The sequence below is a fragment of the Canis aureus genome, chromosome 4 (assembly GCF_053574225.1).
Source record: "Canis aureus isolate CA01 chromosome 4, VMU_Caureus_v.1.0, whole genome shotgun sequence".
NCBI lineage: Eukaryota > Metazoa > Chordata > Mammalia > Carnivora > Canidae > Canis > Canis aureus.
The window spans coordinates 24,227,299-24,245,304 of record NC_135614.1 but is presented as its reverse complement, the minus strand read 5'-3'; the positions used below and the strand labels follow the sequence as shown (position 1 = coordinate 24,245,304).

General features: G+C 53.3%; 1 protein-coding gene across 1 annotated transcript in view; it reads right to left on the bottom strand.

Annotated features, from left to right (window-relative positions):
- Positions 1 to 18,006, bottom strand: part of CDH23 (cadherin related 23) — a 364,939-nt gene that overhangs the window by 131,162 nt on the left and 215,771 nt on the right. The window contains exons 14-15 of the mRNA XM_077894887.1: positions 1,693 to 1,757; positions 241 to 478 (exon numbers count right to left, since the gene is read on the bottom strand). Coding sequence (XP_077751013.1) covers positions 241 to 478; positions 1,693 to 1,757 — 303 coding nt within the window. The remainder of the gene's footprint in view (positions 1 to 240; positions 479 to 1,692; positions 1,758 to 18,006) is intronic.

Below are 18,006 nucleotides of genomic sequence, written 5' to 3'. Positions count from 1 at the left end.
CATTTGCCAAGGGAGATGGGGAGGACATCCCTTTACTGAATGGGTGACCTAGAATTTTAGCTGACCCAGACACTTGCCCCACTTGGTTACTCAGAGGCCTGACCGGGATCTAGGTTGAATTCTTTGTGGACGGCAGGTTGGCCTCACTTGTGGCAGCTTCCACAGGGCAGGTGGTCGGGATGAGGGCACAGAGGGAAGGATGGGAGGAGGGCTGGACAGCAGGATGCCCTGGTCTCTCACCCGGAGCCGCACCAGCTGTGTGACAGAAGGCTCGTTCTCTCTCAGGGCCCCCACGTAGGCATCCTTCTGGAAGGTGGGCACATTGTCGTTGACATCCAACACATTGATCCTGACCCGGCCTGTGGTCTCCTCACCACCCCCATCCCGGGCAATGACTGTCAAGGTAAAGCGCTGGATGAGCTCATAGTCCAGTTTGGCAATCAGCATGATGAGTCCGGTGTCCTTGTCCAGAGAGAACCTATGTCACGTGCGACGGAGAGAGAAAGGGACCCAGGTGTAAAGCAGCTTAGAGATAAGGCCTCTATTTACCAGCCCGTCCTTGCCCGAGGTGATAAACAGAAATGAGGTCAGAAATCTGCCCTCTCTTTTTTTTTTTTTTTTTCCCTCTCTTTCACTTGCGACACCATCCCTCTAACCCGGGGGAGCCTCCCTTGAGTTGTAAGTTGGTTCCTGTATCCCTGGGTCTGGTCCACAGCTGCCAGCCACCGAGCCTGGCAGGTCCTGGCTCCGAGACCAAAGAGTGAAGATGGGAAGAGATGAGGAAACCCGAGCTGATCAGGACAAGGCTGTGTGAACATGGGTGCCCTGAGGGAGAGAGTGCCCTGTGCGTGGCTCCTGCTAGTGGCTCCTTCTTCCCATGCTGGGGCTCCACCTGGGGTGGCAGAGAATGGCCGGACGCGCCTAACAATCTCTGTCTCCTCTTGATCATTCCCACAGATAGTCAGGGCCCATGATCCAGGCTGACGGCCACGGTCTTATTCATCCTATTGAGCTTCCAGATGCATCAGGCGCTTCATTTTTAGAAGCAGACCTGCTCTCTGACTTCAGCTTGGCTTTTGATCATGTCAAAAATGAGAGGGCGTCTCCTTCAGCTTAACTGAAGACAGGGGAAGGAGATGGCCCAGAGCCACGGTGGGTGGCAGGGCAAGGCTGGCATAGGTCAGGCGGTGAGACAAGCCGCCACCTGACCTCCACGCCAGCTGTGTGACTTTGGGCAAATGACTCAGCCTCTCTGAGTTTCCTCCTCAGCAAAGTGCAGATGATAGCAGTGCCTGGAGAGGAGTGCCTCCAGCACTTGTGGGGATGGAATCAGGTAATGCGTGTAAAGCCCTCGGCACAGCCTGCCACACAGCGAGGGCTCCCAGATGCTAGCTGCTGCAACGGCCGTAGCTGGGTGCGGTCACCAGCGTTTCTGAGCTGCTTCACTCCCAAAGCTAAAGGCTGCCTTTTGGGGGCCAGAGAAACTACGCCTCAGAGAGTTTAGAGGACTTGACCGAGGCTGCCACAGCCAGGGCCACACTGGCAGCGGTGCCCGTGGGTTCTGACTCCCTGCTGGCTCAGTGCTTCTGCCACGGGGGCCTGGCGCCCTCCCTGGGTACTGAGAAGTTTCCTGAACCTCGTGAATAGCGCTGAGTGCCACTGGGCACTGGGCGGCCCAGCGCAGGGTCTTACCGGTCAGGGTCATCGCTGAAGAAGTAGTTCACTTCCCCAAAGGTGCCCACGTCATTGTCTGTTGCCTGCAAAAGTGAGAACAGGACGTCATTGCTGCCCGACCTAGCGAAGCTCTTGATCTCACCGGAACGTGTCCACGGCCAACCCCGTGGTCCTCCCACACAGCTCCTCTGGCTGAATTTTCGAGAGGTACATTGTTCAGTACAGGTGTCCCCAGGCACCAAGAGCTGTTGAGGTTAACAGTGGACAGTGCAGTTCTGGAGGATCGGTCTTCTGTCTAAACCTCTAACTTGGGGAAACCACCTCTTCTGGACTCGTGTCAGGCCAGGCAGGCTTCTGCTCTGCAGATGCTCAGAGGGCTTGGGGGTGAGGCCTTGGATCTGCAGTGTGGGGTCACAACCTATAGGTTTGCAAAATATTGCAGACAAAGGTGGAAGTGGGTTCACCCATCTGGTGGACTCTCCCAGTCCCCAAAGCCTCCATATCTGATGGGCTTCCTGGCAGGAAAGTCCCCTCAGGGGGATTCTGGGGCCCCTGCCTTCTTGAACCCTGGGAATAACCCATTGCATGCAAAAGGCGGACTGTCATCTGGTTGGCAAGGTCCTATACTGCCACCTCGACCCATCTTCTTTGGCACCTGTCTCTGCTCCAGCAAGCAGTCTCAGTGGGGGCTCTCTGCTCGCCCTTGACCACAGCTGGGGCCCGTCAGAATCCTTCTCTGGGATTCCTCTTACTGCTGCTGGGGTTGGAAGCTTCCCTCTGGGACAGTGAAGGCCAAACACACTGGGAGCTGCTGGCTGTGTGAGGACGATGAAGGTGCCCCCCGCGGAGAGCTAGGAGGGGAGAGGCGGGAGCCTGGTAGTTCTGGAGTCCTTCCTCTGACATCCCTTCCACCCTCAGTTTGATTTGTGAGTCCAACAAGAAAGATCTCTTTTACCCGGTCTGGTCCTGCCACTTGCAGTCGGAAGAGACGGGAGGGAGAGAGGCCTGCCTTAGGCTGATGACAGTGGCAATGATGGTGACCACTGCCGGCCTGTCCAGTGGTCCCGACTTTTACATTTTCACAGACCATGCACATTCATCATGACCTCATTTCATCCTCACAACTGTCCCATGTGATGAGGGAGACAGATATTTCCACCCATTTTACAGATCACAACACTGAGGCCCCGACCCCAGCGAGGCCCATTCTAGGTCATGAGCCAGGTTATGAGCAAAATGAGGCAGAAACAGGGATCCCCACTCCCAGGCTGTGGTTCCTTTCTTTAGGCTACCCCCTCCCACCCCGCCATGGGGTCCCTCTCCCTTCTCCAGAATGAGGGCACTTTCAGCAGGGGATTGGCTTTTGTGGGTGGGACTCCCGGCTGCGGCATCATTCCTGGCTTGGTTACGGTCCACAGTATAGGTTAAATGACACCACCCATTCATCTGCTCATTCCTTATTAAGCGCGCGCCGTACGCCGTATGCCGGGCGCTGGGACTCTGCTCCCTTTCTCAGCCGGGCAACCTGCTGCCTGCTGCCAGATGCCGGGAGGCAAAGGCCTTGGGCTGACCTTGGGGACATCTGCTTTGCATTCAGGGCTTCTCTGTAAGATGGTGATTGGCTAGAGTTTTGGCTAATAAAAATATATTTCAATACTTTTATTTTTTAGCTTTAGTGAGGAGTAAGTGACAAAGTGTAACCTATCTAAGGGTACGGTGTGATGATCTGATACACATGTGCCTTATAAAAGGATGTCCCCCCGCTGAGTTCATTAACACATCCATCACCTCCCTTATTTACCACTTTTTTTCCCCCTTTTTTGGCGAGAACACTTAAGTTCTACTCTCTTAGCAAATTTCAATGATAAAATACAGTGTTACCAACCATAGTCATGTTATACATTGGATCCTCAGACCTCATTCATCTTACAGCTCAAAGTTTATACCTTTTTACCAACCTCTATTTCCCCCACCCTCGGTATCTTTGTACTAAGTATTTTTTGAAGTTCTCTTTAAAGTTCCTAGATTCTGTGAAATCTACCAAGTTCTACATTCTTTACGATCAACCTGAATTTTCGAGAAAAATTTGTGTTCAGTATACTTAGTTGAGGAGGGCAGAGAAGTGAGTAATATATTTCTACGCCAAATGATCCAAGTGAAAAAAATGTCTAAACTCAAAGGGTTCAAGGGGCGCCCGGGTGGCTCACTGGCTGAGCATCTGCCTTCGGCTCAGGGAGTGGTCCTGGGGTCCTGGGACTGAGTCTCATATCAGGTTCCTTGTGAGGAGCCTGCTTCTCCCTCTGTCTAGGTCTCTACCTCTCTGTCTCTCATGAAAAAAAAAATAGAATCTTTAAAAAACAAACAAAACCAAAGGGTTCAGATCTCGGTTATCCAGAAAACTTGATTATACAGAAAGAAGCCATTTCTGGGGCTGTAGCCCTGCTTTTATAGGTCTGTCTCTTATGCCAGATTCCCCCTCAACATCCCCACTGTGTGTGTTCCAGCAGACTGTGCAGACTTCCACTTGGTCAGGCTCCGAGTACACCACAGGTTCTTAGGGATGCGTGTTGAAGAAGTGATGAGGAAGATGCTGAGCCATGGGACCCGCCCTCCTCCGCAGGACTGGTTCCCGGACAGGCACTCCCTGGTACCCTGAGCCACTCCTCAGGACAACTGCCATTTATTTACTGGGCACCTCATACTTGTCACACATTTTATCTTCATAACCATCCTATGAGGTAGGTCCTACCAGCAGTACCACCTCCAGTTTGCAAACAAGGAAACTGAGGCACACAGAAGGAATAGAGCTCACCCAAGCCTTCACAGGGATTCGAAGCCAGTGCTGTCTCGCCATGCCCTTGGCCTCTGTGTGTTATCCCTTCTGAACCGAGAGGAGAGCTTGCTCTCGGAAGAACCTACGCCTGGTGATTCTGGGGGAAGGAGACAAAGCTCCTCAGAATAAGCCTTTCTCTTCTTGTGCAGGGACCAGAGAAGCAGCACGGAGGAGCCCGAGTCCCCCTTTGCCCCACTAATCGTCATCACCACGTGTGGTAGTATTCAACTATCGTAAGTGCAGCTTGGTCTGGGGAAGAACTGACCGGATGCCATCGGGCCCCTTGGTGAGGGGGCAGTGTGGCCTAGAGATCCCAGTGCCAGGCTGGTGTCAATAGCTCAGGTCACTGTATGACAATCATCACCCCCCTCAGGCCTCAGCATCCTGGGATGTCAAAGGAAAGGGTCTGGGGGAGCAACGGAGGCAGAGTGGCATCAGCTGGGCTCCCCTCCCAGCACACAGCGCCCAGCACAGAGCAGGTGCTGCATGAATGCCCGGAACATGAATGAATGAATTCTAGTAAGAAGGGGGTGGGGGCAGGCAACAAGGGAGGGGGTGGCAAAGCCAGGGAAGACAGGATTCAGAGGGAAGGGAGTAAAAGAGGCCGAGAGAAGGGGATAGGGACCCAAGAGAGCAGCAGCTAGGTGGCACGGAGGGGATCGGGAGGAGAGGAAGAGAGGGCTGGGCTTTGGAGGAAGCAAGGGGCCTGGTCAAACCACGAGGGGGTTCCTGGCCTTGGGGACAAGAGTCCTTCCTATCTGGATGCCCCATGGAATTGCACTAGGACTGTCAGGGCATGAAGGACCCCAGAGGTCCCCCTGTCCAAGCCCTTTCACGCGGGGGCCTGGAGCAGCTGAGGCCCAGAGAAATTAGGTGACAAGATGGGCTGGTCTTTCCTCCCTGGGCAGACACTGGCCTCTAACCCCCCGGCCCCAGTCCTCATCGCCTCCCCCAGTGGGCTTGGCACAGCCATGGCTTCCACAGTGACCCTTTTCCCCGGGGCCTCTCGCTGCCTGCCCAAGCCACTGATGCTGACCGAGAAAGATTTGTGAGTCCTTTAGTGCCACCGTCTAATGACCGTATGAAATATGTATGTCCAGCAAAGAGGAGAGGGAGAACTTTCATCTTTCAAATGCGTGAAGCAGAATAAGAAGAAGATGAAAAGCTGCTTTTGTGCCCCTGCTAGGGTGGGGGCAGCTGGCACCGACACAGAGGGCCTGCAGGGGGGCCTGTGGGTTAGGGGGCTCTGTGCCTGGGAGGAAGCAGCAAATCCCATCACTTGGCAGCCCTGAATCCTCCTGGGCTCCCTGGTGCCCTCAAGGGACAGGCCCTTCCTCCTCCAGGACACACTTGTGGCCCTGCCCTCTGGCCTCTGCTGGCGGCTCCAGCCTCATCTCTGACCCAGGCCAGACCACGTGGGGTTCTGGGCCAGACTGGCCGCCCATCTGCTCCCTCTGCCTGGATCAGTTCCTTCCTTTCCTTTCTGGCTCACCCCCTTCTGTCCTCCTTGGCTCCCCAAGGCTGGGTTAGCTCGGCCCTTTGGGAATCATTCCCATCTCTGAAGGTGCTGTGGAGAGGAGGTTGTCAACTTCCACATTTCCTTCCACTGGGCTGTGGCTCCCTGGGGACACGGTGGGGTCATGGCACCTGCACAGGAGTGCTCGCAATCTCTGTCCTCTACAGGGACATCTGCATCCACGCCTCCACAACATGCATCCACATACATGTGTTTAATTCTGGCCACAGCCCCATGAGCTGGGTTATATAACCCCCTGCTCCCTGCCTTTGCCCAACAGGGAAGCAGACAGGATCATCACCAGGAAACTTGCCTGAGTTTGAAGCACTCACCTGGAGCCCTGGTTTGGCTTTTTTTTTTTTTTTTTTTTTTAAATTCTAGGAATGAGTATATGTATCTCCCTGCAGGGTGGTGTCCAGGGTCTCACAAGGCAGGCAGACAGCGACAGGGATGGCGGACGAGGACGGCCGAGCTGGCCGGCTCTCAGACCACACCCAGGAATTCTAAGGAATGCCAAACCAGCGTTCCAGGTGAGCACCTCAGGTATGCCTCAGGCCTCCCCTCTGGTGGCTCTGCATACCCTCTGCCATCCCCCAGGGCTAGAATCTTACCCATAGGTACACACTGGTACACCTTACTGCTTACCAAAACTGTCATAAGGGGCCCAGGGACAAGAAGTCAAAACCAATGGCTAATATGATCTTCCTCTGCTCAAGAACCTTTGGTGGCTCCCTGTTATTGCTGAATTAAATCCAGAACAGCTCCCTGGTATTGAGGCCTGGCTGGCTTTGGCAGTCTTGCTTCTACCTCTCCATGGTGCACCCGGGCTGTCCTCCTGGTGCCTGGTTACACCATCCCTTCATTCCGTAACTGCCATCCAAACTCCAGTCCAGCCCCCAGGACCCATCCCCAAAGCCCTCTCACTTAAGGGGCTCCCTGACTACTCCCTCATCTGGACCTGAGAGCCCCTGGCTGTACCACTTTTGGAATATGTGGTACAATCTGCCATTTTTAAAAACTGCCCGAGTATGCTCCGTGTCCACCCCTTGAAAGAGAAGTCTGTATCTTACTCATTTTTGTGTCCTCTGTTGTGTCCAACACAGGGGTCAAGATCTTTGCCAAATTTAGTAAAATCTGGGATTTCCGCTGCTGGCCACCAAGGGTTGGCATGACCTTCTTTCTTGGGGGGGGAGGGGAGAGGGTGATACCCTCCATCAGTAGATACCACAGTGGGCAGTGAGCAGCCAGATGGGGCTGTTCAGGTTACCCAGGGGGGTGCAGCTGACATTTCTAGAGCCTCTCCAACGAGTCTCTCAAGCTCTGATGTCCCACCTGAGTTCTGCAAACTGAGGAGAAGGACTCCCCCAATAGCCCATGCAGTCAGCCTGCTGGGGCACGCGCAGAGCGGGTGGGAAGGGGCAGAGTGGATCTAGAGGGGCAGACACCTGGCATTCCACGGAGAGAACCTTCGTGAAGGCAATGACCAGACTCCCAGCCACGTATTCATTAAATGTGTTCTGGGCTCTGCCACTATGCCAGCTACCATCCCAGGCACAGGCATCTCAGCTACAGGAGCGCCAAGGCCCTTGCTCGAATGTGCCTTACATTTGGGAAGGGGAGAAGATGAGACTGCAGAGGAGAAATACCAAAGAACACAATTTCAGACAATGGTAACAACTGTGCAGAGAATTAGAGCAGAAAGCAGGCTAGCAGGTGACGGGGCTGCTATTTTAGACCCATGAGTCCCGGGCAAGGCCTCTTTGCCCAGGTGTGCTTGGGTCTCTGGGCCCATCTCCTGCGGGCCACGGAGAAGCCCTGGGGAGCTCCCTCGGGGAAGGGCCCTACCACCGGCACGGAGCTCGGAGGCGGCCAGCCCAGGAAGGGGGGCCCGCACACAGGTCAGCAGCTGTCCCCGCCGCTGGCACGTGGGGACAGGGTGCGGCTGCGACTGGCTGCTGTCCAGCGCCTGATTTATAAGGCATCTCCTCTGATTCCCCCCCAACACCGGCATTACCCGCAAAACTAATTCCCTCATTTGGGCCTTTATAATTGCATCGTGAGGGCTTATTTCCATGATGGACAATGCCGGCAGAAGTGTAATCTTCTTCTGCTGACAAAAAGGAAAAAAATATATACGCATGGTGGGGGAAATTCCAAAGGTTAAGACAAGGTGAGCCTGCAGTGGGGGGACAGCCAAATTCCTAGACTGGCCAGACCTGAGTCAGAGGTGCCCATCCTTCCCTTGGCTATGGGGCAGGGGGAGGGTAAGACGGTGCCCCTTGCCATCTCCCTATGAGCACATACCCATGCCCAGTGTTATTTCATTCCTTCTCTCCAACAGCCCTACTCTGGTGGTGGCGAGACCAGAATCAATGTTATCCCTATTTTACAGATGGAACTGAGGCTCAGAGAGGTCAGTCAACTTGCTCAATGTCAAATGGCCACAGTACAAGGTATGAACTGAACTGCACTCTTGTGAGCTATTAACCACCCCCCCTCCCCTGCTGCTCCTTTGGTGGGGCGGGGGGAGAGCACCTCTCATGCCCATCAGCAGAGGAAGCAGGAGACGGTCTCGGGCTGTAGTTTCCCAGGATGCAGGTGCACCCACTGGGACCCTGGACCCTCAAATAAGGACCCCCCCCCACCTCTACTGAAGCTCGATCTCAGTGTGGGCACAAGGTTTAGGACCTAGACTGGGAGAGGCGGTCACCTGATAAAGGCCAGGGCAGCTCGACTGGCTGGGGCCACCCTTCCCAACCCACCCAGAGCCCTTCACCGAGCACCCTCTGGATACAGCTCTTCCTTTAACTTGCATGCATTACAAGGGCTCTCTGCCCAGCCCTGCTCATCATGACATCCATGCCCACTCCCAGGACCCACCATTGCATGAGAGTGGTCAGGTCCTCCACAATCCTGGGTCCCTCCCAAGGGGGCCCTCCTCACTCAGCCTATTTTCATTCACAGTGAGCAGTCGCCATCTCCCACCCTCTTCCATCCATTTGCTCTGGACCAAGGGCCTTTCTTACCGACACACTGTCCCCGTGTATCTCTGCACCCACTGCTGTCCCTCTTCATAGCCTAGCAGAGGCCCATCACGGACACTAGGCCTTATGCCCCAAGCTGACTCCTGCCTGCTTTGGTCTTCTCCTGGGTCTCCCTCTGAACTGCCACCCACTGGGTGCTGCTGTTCTCTGACAGCACTGATCCCTCCCTGGACACAGACACCCTCTCCTCTCACGGTTTCAAACAGCCTCTACCCTTCTCTATAGCCCCAAAGTCCTGTCCTTGCATCTTCTCTCTTCCTGTATCCTCACAATTCCCTACCCTTCCTTCTCTTTCTCTCTCTCTCTCTTTCTCTCTCTCTCGGGCCCAGGCAGCCCGCAATACATCCCTGTCCTCCTGCAGCCCATGGAAATCTTCTTCCTCTCTGTCTGGCTCAGGTGGGCCCCCCACCCCACTACGCAATCTCACACACACACACGCACATGCTCACACCCACCCTCAGTCTTGGGCAAGGCCCACCCCACCCCGTTTCAGCCCCGGTGGCCCCTCCACACCCCTTCCCGGCCACCTGTGTGCCCTTCCCTGCAGGCCAGCAGCTGGCGGGCACTCACTCAATCACTCCCCACCAGGGCCCCCCCACCCCCGTCACGCATGCTCGCCCAGACACCCCGCACGGGGCTTCTGCTCTGAAGCAAGGCAGGCCCAGCTGCCTCCCCAGCAGCCCTGGGGCCCGGCAATGGTGGCAGGCGGCAGGTGCCAGCGAGCAGTTCTGCTCCCGTGCACAAATCTGCAGAGAAGGGCACACGGTACAATTTGTTCAGGAAACAATAGCAATGTTTGACATGTCATAAGGATTGATGGAGCAGAAATTTACATGGGAGAATGCATTTTTAAACAGCTCCACGGAGTCCCGGTGCTTTGCTGGTAATGCTTTCCACATTCATCATTCGCTGAGCCTCTCTGAATAACTCCTTAAACTACGGGAGATTTACTGCACTCTTGCAAGCTCTGGGAGGCTGGTGTGGCCGGCGTGAGGCACGAGGGCCTCCACGGAAGGACCCCAGGAGCCCAGAGGCCGGGTGACCTCCACTGGCCTGATAGGCCCATAAGGCCTGGTCCTCTCCCAAGCTCCTGCATTCTCCCCCATGGCGCTCTTTGAGATTTCTTTTTCTTTCTAGGATGCGAGACGGAAGCCAATGGCGGGGAAATATTTAGTCCGCCCCACACTTCTGGGGACATGCTTGGTGTATCACTTTTGCTTGTCATCTAAGAAGGAAGCTGGGGCTGACGGGTGAGCGTGTGACAGGTGGTAGGTGGGCAGAAAGGTCTGGCTGGAAGCTGCTGGTCTGAGCACCTTCATGCGGGTCCTGGCCAGGGGAAAGGTCACACTCCCCAGAGGAGAGAAAATGCTAGTAACTGTAAGGAAAATGCTGTGTAGGGGATTAGAAGGGAGTGCTCCAGGTGGGCAGTGGTACTAGGGAGTGAATGATGGGGTGTGGGAGAGATCACGGGAACATTGGATCTGAGGAAGAAAAACATATTCAGGAAAGCTCCTGGGTCCTGCTCTTGGCTCTCTGGGCATATAGGAGGCCTTAAGACAAGAGGATGCCGCTGGGGAGTCTGGGTCTGGGGACAGAGGCTCAGAGCTCGTGGGACAGTGGAGTCACTGGTTTGGGGGGTAGTTACAAAAGGGTAGGGACCCAACTGGTGGTAGGGAAAGGGACGAGGGCCTTTCCTCCCTCATGTTCCAACATGGGATCAGGGACGGACAGCCACCACTCCATTACCCATGCCCATGGCAGACTAATTAATCATGGTACTAAGAGCTGCGAGGTCCTTAGGATCTCTCAACACTGACTTCCCTGCAGCCACTGAGGACCAGTTGTTGTACAAGTTGTGTTAAAGCCTCTCTGCTCACCCTGCTGGACCCTCTGCTCCTCCAGGGTCAGAATGCGCTTCTCCTTGGAAGGCACAGTACAAGACCAGGCACCAAGGGCCTCACAGAGGACCTGCACTAAGTGTGGAGTCATGAAAATGCCGACAAAATGGCAAAGTGAGATCTGGGTTCTAGTCCAGCTTCTGCTCCGACCCTCCAGCTGCAGGACCCTGAATGAGACACTGGATTTCAGGGCCTGTGTGCTACACGGCCTCCTCACCCATCTGCCCGCCTTGCTCTGGCGCCAGTAGCCCACTCTCCATTGGAGCCAGACTGACGATATAAGATGCCACTGGCCAGTGTGTCAGACTCCCAGAGCATTTGAGACAAAAATCCAAATTGGCCAGCCTCTGACATCCTCTCTGAACCATCTCTGGATCACTCGGCTCCTGCCACCCAGTCTCCGGGCTCCAAATAGGACAGGCTTGCTCCTGCCTCACAACCCTTAAACCCCACTTTCCTGGGCCAACAGTGCTCCTTCTCACCTCCATGGGTTCAGCTAACAGGACCCATTTACCTCTGTAAAAGTTCACTCGGCTGCCCACTTGCTGCTGCGTGGGCTAGGAGCCGAGTGGTCACGGTAGTCAGTAGTGGTAACAGGCAATGGGCTTAGACTGGGGTGGTGAGCGCTGTGCTGGGAACTGGCTGGACTCAGCTGGGGTGGTCAGCCCTGCCTGGTGGCTGGGTGCGATGCGGAGAAGGGCGTGGTTTTGGCAGGAACATCTGGGTGCATGTTCACTGGCTACCTCCTCCCACAGACTGTGCGCTTTATGAGGCCAGGACCGGTCTTGCTCCACATGCATGCCCTGCATCCAGCCAGTGCCAGGCACAGAGGCCGCCCTCCACAGACTGCAGCAGAGTAAAGAGATTATATGTGATGACTTACGAGGTCCTTTCTACCAGTGACAAGCCAAGAGTCCCCGCTCCTGAGTAGATGGACTTCTGAAGAGGCATGGGCACCAGAAGGATATGATGGGGTGGGGGGGAGGTGGGGGATGGAAGAGAAAGAGAGGAGAAGGGAGAAGAGGAGAGGAGGAAGGGGAAGGAGAAAGGAGGAGGAACAACCATAGGAACATGTACTCTAAGGCTCTGCTCTCTCATCTCTCATCTGTCAAATGGGCCTGATAGTAGTACCTGCCTTGCCGAGTCATCATGAGGATTAAAGAAAGGGTTGCATGTAAAGTCTGTCCGTCCATCCTTCCTTCCTTTCTTTTTTTATTACAAATTTGATCTATTTGAGAGAGAGAGAGCATGAGCGGGGAGAGGGGCAGAGAGAGGAGAAGCAGAGTCCCCGCTGAGCAGGGAGCCTGATGCAGAGCTCGATCCCAGGACCCTGGGATCATGACCTGAGCCAAAGGCAGATGCTTACCCGACTGAGCCACCCAGGCGCCCCCACATGTAAGGCGCTTTAGACCGGTGCCTGGCAGTGGGAATCGCCTCGAGGGGGGAAGGTGTTCGTCTGCCCACTGTCACTTCCTAGCAGTCTGGGCCAGCTGCAGGCCGCGTGGGGGTGGAGGGCACGTGGCACTCAGCCCTGCGGGAGGCGTCCCCCTGGCCCAGCACGAGCCAGGCCCCCGCCCCAGGTATGAAGGTGTCTCGCCTCTGTGGCAGGGGGAGGAGGGATGAGGATCAGGCTGACAGGTGTTCTCCAGGTGTGAGGGGTCCCCGGCTTGTTTGTTATTGAGGACACGGTGTTGTTCTTGGGCTCCTCCACCCCCTTCTTTAGTTCTCTTTATTTTAAAACCTGGAAATAAAAATTGATGGGGAGCAAATTGCTCTGGCCAGCAGCTCTGTGCTTAAAGGAGTCTTCCTGGGAAAGCAATTACGAGATGTCAAAGGCTGTCAGGGTGGCAGGCAGCTGCCAGAGCCTGGGGCCTGGGCGGGCCTGGTGGTCCCCGGGGCCTCCTGCTTCGGGGGAGGGATTGTCGGTGGGGGGGGGGGGCCCTCAGAGGCACAGGGATGGCAGAGATCACTGCCTTGCTGAGCGGCACCTGTGGGCCTGGCATTGCCTGAGGAACTGGACAAGCTTCGTCCCTAATCCTTAAAACAACCAGCAAGATAAGAAGCACAATCCCATTTTACAGACGATGCAGCTCCAGCTAATAATAACTAGAAAACCAGTAACAGCAGCTCAGCCTGGTTTAGTCCTGACTGGGTTCCAGGCATTATCCTAAGAAATCTGTGTCCTGACACGTTCCACTTCCATTCCCACTCTGGGGGAATAAATACTCCTATTTCCCTTGTTGTATGGACGTGACAAGTGTTCAACTGACAGAAAGAGCCAGCGCCACCTACAACCCCCTGGTGCTCACTCCACCCAGCAGAGGCTGCTATACTGAGTGCCTGGACCTCTTTTGGCCCCACAGGCTCTTCTCTCAAGGAAGCAGTTGCCATGTCGGGGTATCCACATCCCCAGTGGGGGCTGGAGTCGATGGATCAGTACCCCAGCCTCCTTGCCCGGAGGGACACTGGCTCACCTCTCCCCCTCAGGTGTCTCAGTGGACAGAGCTCCAACAGCCCGCCACGGTAAGTGGCTTCATGACACCCCCTTTAGTGGCCTCATCTCACTTCCCAGTCCCAGGTTACTGGGGGCCACCTCCCAGGTAAGCTGCCTGCCCGCAAGTCCTGTCTCAGAGTCTGCGTCTGGGGGAGCCAGGCCTCAGACACGGGCTGGGCACTGGGCACACATGGTGACAGCACATCCCTGTTCTCACAGCTGCAAGCGGCTCAGGGTCCTCCAGCTGGGGTTCAAATCCCTGGCAGAGCTGGGATTTGAACCGTAGTCTGTCCGACATTCACACACACAACAAAGAGGAAAAAAATTCAGTTCCTAGCCCTCCTATACCACTGTCCATTCCCTTACGCCCTTGGGTTTGAGGAAGACTCAACTGAGTGACTTAAAAAAAAAAAAAATCACATCTGACCATCAAACAAAGGAAAGAAGGAGACAGAAAACCATTTCCCAGGGATGCAGGAGGGAGAGTAGCTGGCTGCCTGGGGGTGAACAAGACATTCACAGTCAGAAGGGACGCAGGGCCTCTCCGGGGCCAGTCATCAAGCTGGGATTATGTGGCAGAGGATGAGAAGGGGAGGGGGCCAGAGAGACGGGGGGCCAGACACGGGGGCTGAGGCTTAGTTAAGTGAGCCCTCATGTGCAGAGGAGAGGGAAGGAAGAAGAAAAGACAGTCTAATCAACCCCCTGGAGGTGCAGTCAAACCATGACTCCCCCATTACCAGATCTCACCATACACCCCTGCCCTCACCCCTTCCCTCTTCTCCCTTGCCCCGTGGGATGCAACAGGCAGCTCCAGGCCTAGCAGGAAGGTGAGGGAGAGGTGCCTGGGTTGGGGCTGGTCCCACCACGCGCCAGGACACGTCCTCACCCCAAGGTGACTTAGAGTCCAGGTGGCACGCCCCCCACGCCTGCTGCCATTGGCGGGCGCTGATTGGGCCAGCACGTGCTGCTCGCTAATGAGCCGTATTGATTCCACATTCTCTTGTTGTCTCCCTAAATGGCAAGCCACACATCTGATAGATTAAATACCCACATGATTGCCCACCTGACATCTCCATCACTCCGCCTGCGGGTCCCTAATGAATTTTACAGCCCTGCGACGACAGAAGAAATTAAGGTCAAAGTCCGACACAGGAACTATAAATCACCGGTGATCTCTGAGACCAGCAGAGGGTTGCAGCCCTAGCCCCCACTCACCCGGGCCACTTCAGCCCAGGGCTTGATGGCAAGACAGTCACATCCGGTGAGCGCCCCGAGCACTCATGCCTGAACAGCAGCCCCCACGCACAGGCATTTGGGTTCCCTCGCTCCCCCGCCCACCCCCACCTCCAGCAGTCAGAATGTTCTGCTCACTTAGAGGAAAGCAGTATATCTCCCTTACAAAGACTTGTTTCTCGAGGAGTTCGAAACACGCTGGTCGCGCTGTTGTAACAATGTCCCCAGAGCAGAGACAAAGATGAGCAGCACTCCCTCCATTTTGCAGACAGAGAGACTGAGGCTTGCCCAGGATCACTGAACAAATTGAAGACCTTTATCTTCCAGACCCTACGTTTAGGGATCTTGCTGGGGAGCTTAGAGGGGTCTTTTGTCCTGGTCTTGTTTCCCCTCTGGGCAGGGGGTGCCTGCTGCAGGTGGTTGAGCCAGCAGAGTGAGCTCTGGCCTTGGATTCAGACACCTGCCAGTCAGGTTCAGCGTGCATCTTGTCATACCCCTCCGCCCCACAGCTTCACCAGGCTCCCAGGGAGGGATTCGGTCTCCGTGAGGAGGCTGTGCAAGTTCATGGTGAAAGGAAAGGATGTGGCATTCTAGAAACAAGGGTTCATTCCTCAGCTCTGCCCCTTCCACGGTATGACCTCAGGCAAACAGCTAACTTTGCTGAATCTCAGTGCTGTCATTTATAAAACGGGGAGGCTAATTTCTACCTCACCACGTCGTCATGGGGGCCTCTGCGAGATGTCACGTGTAGTTGCTGAGCTCGGCGCCAGGCACTGAGTGACAGTACCTACCATTTGTTTAGCACCTATCCTGTGTCTGTGTTCTTTATGTGAATTATCTCACTGAAGCCCCACAACAAATCCATAAGGAGCGAACCTCATCACCATTTTTCCAGAAGAGAAAACCGAGGCACACGAGAGGTTATGTGGCAGAGAATAAACATCCATGCTCCCTTTTTCAAATGAACAAAAATTGTGATTTTTGGGTGGTACGACACTATCTGCCTAGAACTGCTATAGACTCCAGTCCGCCTAGAACCATTATCTGTGGTAACATGTGCCAGCTTCCTTCGAGGATAAGCACGGCCATATGAGTAAGTTCTAGCCAATGAGATGAACTTACAAAAGTTTGTACGATATTTCTAGGAGGTCTTCTTAAAAAGGAGGGAGAGTACCGTTCTTCATTTCTTTCATTCTGCAGCTTAGAATATGGATGTGATGGCCAGAGCTCTAGCAACCACTTTGGACTATGATGATGATGAGTGCCACATCCTAGGAACAGCGTGGAGAAGAGAGCTTGAAGGAGCCACCCAAGGCTGCTCACCTCTATAGGAAAGCAGTATATCTCCCTTACAGGGAGAGAGAAATACACTTCAATCTTATTTAAGAAACTCTCTGGGGGCTGGGGGGTGGTTCTGTGACTGGTAGCTATACTGGGTCACTGCTGATACAAGCAACCTATTCAAAGTCATATAGCTCAGAAATGGCTGAGTCAGGATAAACTTGGATGTTTAAGTCTGGAGCCTGGGGTCCCTACCACTCTGCCTCCTGTACTGAATGCTTGAGGAACATGAGATAATATCACCACCACCACCACCACCACCACCACTACCATCATCATCATTGCATAGTAAGTAGAGGAGGCTTCTTCTAGAGATGTTCAAACTTGCATTAGTTGGTCATGAAATCAATCTAGTGGGTCGTGACTGGTATCTTAAAAAATGAAATCTGGTAGAAGAAAATAGAATATACTAAGGTTAAAACTATAAGACATCATGAAAGAAATTGAAGAAAACACAAATAGAAAGATACTCCATGCTGATAGATTGGAAGAACGAATATTGATAAAATGTCTATCCTACCCAAAGCAATCTATAGATTCAATGTAATCCCTATCAAACTTCCAATGGCATTTTTTTTCTCCACAGAAATAGAACAATCCTAAGACTAATGTGGAATCACAAAAGACCCAAAATAGCCAAAGCAATCTTGACAAAAAAGAACAAAGCTGGAGATATCACATGCTCTGATTTCAAACTGTATTATAAAGCTATAATAATCAAAACAGTATGACATCAGCAGAACAGACACGTAGATCAATGGGACAGAATAGAGAGCCCAGAAATAAACCCATGCATATATGGCCAACTAATATTTGACAAGGGAGCCAAGTACACTCAATGGAGAAAAGGCAGTCTCTCCAGTAAGTGGTATTGGGAAAACTGGACAGCCACATGCAAAAGAATGAAACTGAACCACTGTCTCCCACCATATACAGAAATTAACTCTAATTTAAAAAAAAAAAAAGAAAGACTTGAATGGAAGACCTAAACCCATAAAACTAGAAGAAAACATAGGTGGTAGGTTCTTCGACACCAGGTTTGGGGATGACATTTTGGATCTGACTCCAGAAGCACAGGCAACAAAAGGTACAATAAATAAGTGGGACAGCATCAGATTAAAAAGCTACTCCACGGCAAAGGAAGCCATCAACAAAGTGAAAAGGCAACCTACCGAAGGGGAGAGAATATTTACAAGTCACAAATCTGATAAGGGGTTAATATCCAAAATATATAAAGAACTCCTGCAACTCCACAGCAGAAAAAGATCTGATATAAAAAGAAAAAAAGGGCAGAGGACCCGAATAGACATTTTTCCATAGAAGACATCCAGATGGCCAACAGACACGTGAAAAGGTGCTCAACATCACGGATCAGCAGGGAAATGCAAATCAAAACCATGATGAGGTATCACCTCACGCCTGTCAGAATGGCTATCATCATCAAGACAAGAAACAACAAGTGTTGCTGAGGATGTGAAGGAAAAGGAAGCCATGCATTTTTGGTGAGAATGCAAATTGGTGCAGCCACTATGGAAAACAATAGGGACCCCTCCCCCAAATTAAAAATAGAAATACCATATGATCCAGCAATCTCATTTCTGTGTATTTATCTGAAAAAAAAATGAAAACACTATCTTGAAAAGGTATGTGCACTCCCATGTTCACTGCAGCTTTATTTGCAACAGCCAACATAGAGAAGCAACTTAGAAGTGTCCATCAAAGAATAAATGGCAACAGAAAACGTGCTGTATACTTACAACGGAGTATTATCCGGCCATAAAAAAAGAAGGAAATCTGGCCATTTGTGACAATGTGAATGGACCCTGAGGGCATCATGCTAAGTGAGATAAGTCAGATAGAGAAAGACAAATTCTGTAGGATCTCACCGACATGTGGAATCTTAAAAAACAAAAACCCAGCTCACAGAGAACAGATTGGCGTGGTTGCCAGAGGCGGGGAGTGGGAGGAGGGCA